Below are 5,628 nucleotides of genomic sequence, written 5' to 3'. Positions count from 1 at the left end.
AGACCAGTGACACGCTGCATCTGGTGGCAAGGACCAGTGACACGCTGCATCTGGTGGCAAGGACCAGTGACACGCTGCATCTGGTGGCAAGGACCAGTGACAAGTGACAAACTCCAGGTGCCACTGTCTTCCTTCACCCCCATCTTGTCTGGTTGCAGGAAAACAAGCTCAGCGCTGATTCTGCTTTATGGTGAGTTACACCATCTCATGATACACTTCAATCATCCTGACACCATATCAACCATGGTGTTGGGGTAATTGAAGCGCTACCACAATAATAAAATAATAATAACACAGTACCCTCACCAAACTGATGCGCTGCAGACTGAAGCAGACAGAATCTGGAGCCACTAAGTATGGCAACCAATCAGCTTCTAGCTCTCATTCTCAAAGCTGAACTGAAGAAGCTGAAGCTAGAAGCAGATTAGCTGCCATGCTCCAGCTTCTGATGTCGCCTCTCCTGTGTAGGGTGATCATCACACAGAGCCCTCCATAGGACTGATCGCTGTGTGGATCTGACAGCTCCCAGCCACGTTTCCCCGCAGAGGGCCGCTGTGGCCCTTTTAAGGCCCCCCCCTCCTCCTCCTCCCCGGTGTGAGGGGAGGAGATGGATGGTTGGGATGCAGATTCATTATGATGTGAAGGCTTGGAGGAGGGAGAGATAGGAGTACGGAGGATTTGGAGCAGACACCGGAGGAGGAGGAGGTGGGGGTGACATCTCGTGCACTGGCCGGCCCGGGGGACCCCGCAGCACCCCGGTACACCTTCCCAGCACACGGCATGCTCGGTGGTGAGGATCCGCGGAGGGCGCCGCACACAGGTCACCTGTAGACATGGGGAACGTCTCCTCCAACATCTCCTCCTTCCAGTCCCTCCACATCGTCATGCTCGGCCTGGACTCCGCCGGCAAGACCACCGTCCTCTACCGGCTCAAGTTCAACGAGTTCGTCAACACCGTGCCCACCATTGGCTTCAACACCGAGCGGATCCGGCTCAGCAACGGGGCGGCCAAGGGCATCAGCTGCCACTTCTGGGATGTGGGCGGCCAGGAGAAGCTGCGGCCCCTCTGGAAGTCATACAGCCGCTGTACGGACGGCATCATCTACGTGGTGGACTCGGTGGACTCTGACCGGCTGGAGGAGGCGAAGACTGAGCTGCACAAGGTGACCAAGTTTGCCGAGAACCAGGGGACTCCTCTGCTGGTCATCGCCAACAAGCAGGACCTACCCAAGTCCCTGGCAGTGACTGAGATCGAGAGACAGCTGGCCCTCCAAGAACTGAGCCCATCTACCCCTTACCATGTCCAGCCAGCCTGTGCCATCATCGGAGAGGGGCTCACTGAGGGTATGGACAAGCTTTATGAGATGATCCTCAAGAGGAGAAAGACCCTCAAGCAGAAGAAGAAGCAGCGGTAACATTGGGCTGGCCTACATGCCAGCCAAACGTGACCTCCTGACCTTCGGGGCGCCCCAACTGTGGTCATGGCATGTCTGGGTGCTGGCCTGGAACCCTACAAAGAACAAACTCTTCCAAAAAGAACGAGACCCTCAAGCAGAAGAAACCACAATAACCTTGGGTTTGTTCTACGTGCCCCCTAAAGATGACCTGATTTTTAGGACATTCTTACCCCTGGCACCGCTTGTCTGGGTGCTGGCCTGGAACCCTACAAAGAACAAACTCTTCCAAAAAGAACAAGATCCTCAAGCAGAAGAAACCGAAAACATTGAGTTTGTTCTACGTGCCCGCTAAAGATGACCACCTGATTTTTAGGACATTCTTACCCCTGGCACTGCTTGTCTGGGTGCTGGCCTGGAACCCTACAAAGAACAAACTCTTCCAAAAAGAACGAGACCCTCAAGCAGAAGAACCCACAATAACCTTGGGTTTGTTCTACATGCCAACTAAAGATGACCACCTGATCTTTAGGACATTCTTACCCCTGCCACCGCTTGTCTGGGTGCTGGCCTGGAACCCTACAAAGAACAAACTCTTCCAAAAAAAACAAGACCCTCAAGCAGAAGAAACCGAAAACATTGAGTTTGTTCTACGTGCCCGCTAAAGATGACCACCTGATTTTTAGGACATTCTTACCCCTGGCACCGTTTGTCTGGGTACTGGCCTGGAACCCTACAAAGAACAAACTCTTCCAAAAAGAACAAGATCCTCAAGCAGAAGAAACCGAAAACATTGAGTTTGTTCTACATGCCAACTAAAGATGACCACCTGATCTTTAGGGCGTTCTTACCCCAGACATGGCTTGCCTCGGTGCTGGCCTGGAACCCTACAAAGAACAAACTCTTCCAAAAAGAACAAGACCCTCAAGCAGAAGACACCGGAATAACATTGAGTTTGTTCTACATGCCAACTAAAGATGACCTCTTGATCGTTAGGATGTTCTTAGCCCATACATGGCTTGTCTGGGTGCTGCCTGGAACCCAACTCATTTCTCAAAAAGGAGACAGAGACCCTCAAGCAAATAAGGAAACAATTTGGTTGGCCCACATACCAACCAAAGATGACCTCTTGATCTTTAGGGAGTTCTTCATGCAGGCATGGCATGTCTGGGTGCTGGCCTGGAACCCCACAAAGAACAGACTTATCAGAAGGAGAAAAACCCTCCCAGTTGGGGAAGAAGCCACTAAAACATTGGGTTTGTTCTGCATGCCAACCAAAGAAGTCCTCCTGATCTTTCTGGAGTTCCTGCTGTGGGCATGGCATGTCTGGGTGCTGGCCTGGAACCTACAAAGAACTAGCTCCTTGCACTATGTGACAAGGGGGACCCCGTTAACCAGATGCAGGGCAGGACCCTGACATTTGACCCCATCTATCCTGAAGGCATAAGCTGTATCATTGCAGCGCAATATGCGGCCCAACCCTCCAGTGCCACATGGGGATACAAAAAAATTTGACACTATTGACCCAACCCTGGTGCATCGAAATAGATGAAATCATTGACCCTGGGTAGGGCCGTATGACACGTGTCCTGTATGACAGTGGACTGCAGACCATCCTTGGTAATAAATATGGCTCAGTCTGTATAATTTATGGTCCTGCCAAAAAATATTGGAAACTTGAAGTTTTTAGCATCCAGTGTTGACATTATCTCTGTGGACATGTCCTGGTATCACTGCCCCCCGGGGTGTGCTGTGTCTGCAGGGGGTTTCTCTGCTGTCTGACTTCTGTCTGTGTGACAGCTGTGCCTGGCATTCATTTTCCTCCGACACCCCGCACTGTTCCCCCCTCCTTCATTCATAGCCACAGGTTCTAAATGTAACAGATTCTGTGCTACATTTCTGTGATTTCAGTCTGTAAATGAATGGGGTGTAGATATGGGGTGGGTGCCATGCTGGTGTCATCTCGTGCCCATTACTACTGCATGAGATTAATATGTGAGATTGCTAGAACAGTCTGCTGTTGCCATCTCTAGCCTCCATATTTTTGCACTCCTCACTAAACTGATTGTTGAATTTTACAAACTCCTTTGTTCCGTCTGTTTTTGTTGTGTCCATGTTGCGTCTATTCATTCCAGGCAGTCTGATTTTTCAATTTCCCCAAAAATATCGTAAAAAAATGAACAGCTGCTGATTAGTGATGTTTGTGTGTATGCATGTGTCTTATTTTGTGCAGATGGGATTTGCTACAGTCTTCCATTTGTTGTCTGTCTAAGCGGTGGGTGGCCCAAAAGATTTCACCATCCATGGTTCTTCAGAAGTCTGACAGATACTAGTAGTCATCAGCTGCCTGGACTGTTCATATTATGTGGGAGACAGCTGTTTATAAATCCGCTGATGTGGCCCCCAAACAATTTCATCTTGCCCGAATAAGATCTGGGTATCGGGAAGCAACGTTGTTGGGGGGGGGGGGGGGTCATATAGATTCCTCCAATTGTCAGATGACATCTAAAGCTCACTATACGCTCTGGCCCGGATTCAGATACGCCGTTGGAACTCTGAGTTGCGTGTTCGTATCTATGCGCCTGATTCTTAGAATCAGTTACGCATAGATTTCTATTAGATCCGACCGGCGTAAGTCTCTTACGCCGTCGGATCTTAACGGCATATTTACGCTGGCCGCTAGGGGCGTGTACGCTGATTTACTCCTAAAAATATGTAAATCAGCTAGATACGCAAATTCACGAACGTACGCCGGCCAACGCAGTACAGATACGCCATTTACGTTAGGCTTTTCCCGGCGTAAAGTTACCCCTGCTATATGGTGGGGTACATGCGGCGTACCAATGTTAAGTATGGACGTCGTTCCCGCGTCGAATTTTAAAGTTTTTACGTCGTTTGCGCAAGTCGTCCGTGAATGGGGCTGGACGTAATTTACGTTCACGTCAAAACCAATACGTCCTTGCGGCGTACTTTGGAGCAATGCTCACTGGGATATGCGCCGTCTGTGAAAAACGTCAATCACGTCGGGTCATGGTTAATTTAAAGCGGTGGTTCACCCTTAACAACAAGTTTCTACCATTAAATCCAGCATACTAGCGTGAGCTACAGTATGCCTTTATTTATTTTTTTGCGCCGTACTCACAGTTTAATCCCATAGTTAAGTTTCAGACCCCCCGCGGGGGAATGGGCGTTCCTATGCAGAGGGGAACATGATTGACGGCCAGCTATGGCGCGTCACGCTTCCCGAAAATAGCCGGAGTAGGACTCGGCTCTTCACGGCGCTATACGGCGCCTGCGCACAGACTAGGAGCTGACTGCGCAGGCACCGTGAAGAGCCAAGTCCTATTTCGGCTATTTTCGGGAAGCGTGGCGCGCCATAGCCGGCCGTCAATCATGTTCCCCTCTGCCTAGGAACGCGTACTCCTCGCGGGGAGTCTAAAACTTAACTACGGGATTAAACTGTGAGTACGGCGCAAAAAAATAAAATAAAGGCATACTGTAGCTCGCGCTAGTATGCTGGATGACATGGTAGGAAAAAACTTTTTTTTAGGGTGAACCCCCGCTTTAAATAACGCATGCCCACCTCTTCACAATTTGAATTAGGCGGGCTTACGCCGGCCTATTTACGCTACGCCTCCGCAACTTTCTTTTGAGAATACGTCACTTGCCTGTAAAAGTTGCGGAGGCGTAACGTAAATAGGATACGTTACGTCCGCACAAAGATACGCCATTCCACGTGAATCCGGGCCTCTGATTGTATAAACTCCTTTTAGGCTGGATTCACACCTATGCATTTTTAGTGCTTTTTGCAGATTTGCACTACAGAACGTGTTCCATAGGAAACCATGTTAAATGGACTAGTGCAAATCTGCAAAAAGCACTAAAAATGCCTAGGTGTGAATCCAGCCTCAGATCTACCATCAACTATGTAGCGCAAGGACTTGCATAATGGTATAAAGATTGATTGGATAGATTAGGTGTGCCCCCATATTATATTGTTTTGGTAAATCTAGAGAAGATTGTACAACCAGATTGTATTGTGTATGCTGACCTATCAGACACATGGTGGATTGGCAGGTGCAATGTAAAAACTGAGCATCTCTGGGTGTTTGGGAGGCACAAGTGCAGTGTACAGCCTGCTGCCTGTCAAAATCAATGAAGGACAGAATTACACAGTGCCTGTGAGGCCTCGTACACACGACAGAGAAACTCGACGTGCTTGGCACGTCGAGTT

At 49.4% G+C, this 5,628-nt stretch overlaps 2 protein-coding genes across 2 annotated transcripts; both read left to right on the top strand.

Annotated features, from left to right (window-relative positions):
• The first annotated feature begins 579 nt into the window (after window positions 1-579).
• Window positions 580-3,472, top strand: ARL4C (ADP ribosylation factor like GTPase 4C). The gene has a single exon (XM_040357558.1). The coding sequence runs from the start codon at window positions 834-836 to the stop codon at window positions 1,413-1,415; it is 582 nt and encodes a 193-aa protein (XP_040213492.1). The 5' UTR covers window positions 580-833; the 3' UTR covers window positions 1,416-3,472.
• On the top strand, window positions 1,454-3,476 carry LOC120943899. The gene is made up of 3 exons (XM_040357559.1): window positions 1,454-1,494; window positions 1,802-1,977; window positions 2,151-3,476. Exons 2-3 carry the CDS (start codon window positions 1,895-1,897, stop codon window positions 2,809-2,811), a joined length of 744 nt encoding a protein of 247 aa, XP_040213493.1. The 5' UTR covers window positions 1,454-1,494; window positions 1,802-1,894; the 3' UTR covers window positions 2,812-3,476.
• The last annotated feature ends 2,152 nt before the right edge of the window (window positions 3,477-5,628 follow it).

This window comes from Rana temporaria, chromosome 6 (genome assembly GCF_905171775.1).
Source record: "Rana temporaria chromosome 6, aRanTem1.1, whole genome shotgun sequence".
NCBI lineage: Eukaryota > Metazoa > Chordata > Amphibia > Anura > Ranidae > Rana > Rana temporaria.
This window is presented reverse-complemented; position numbering and strand designations above follow the sequence as displayed.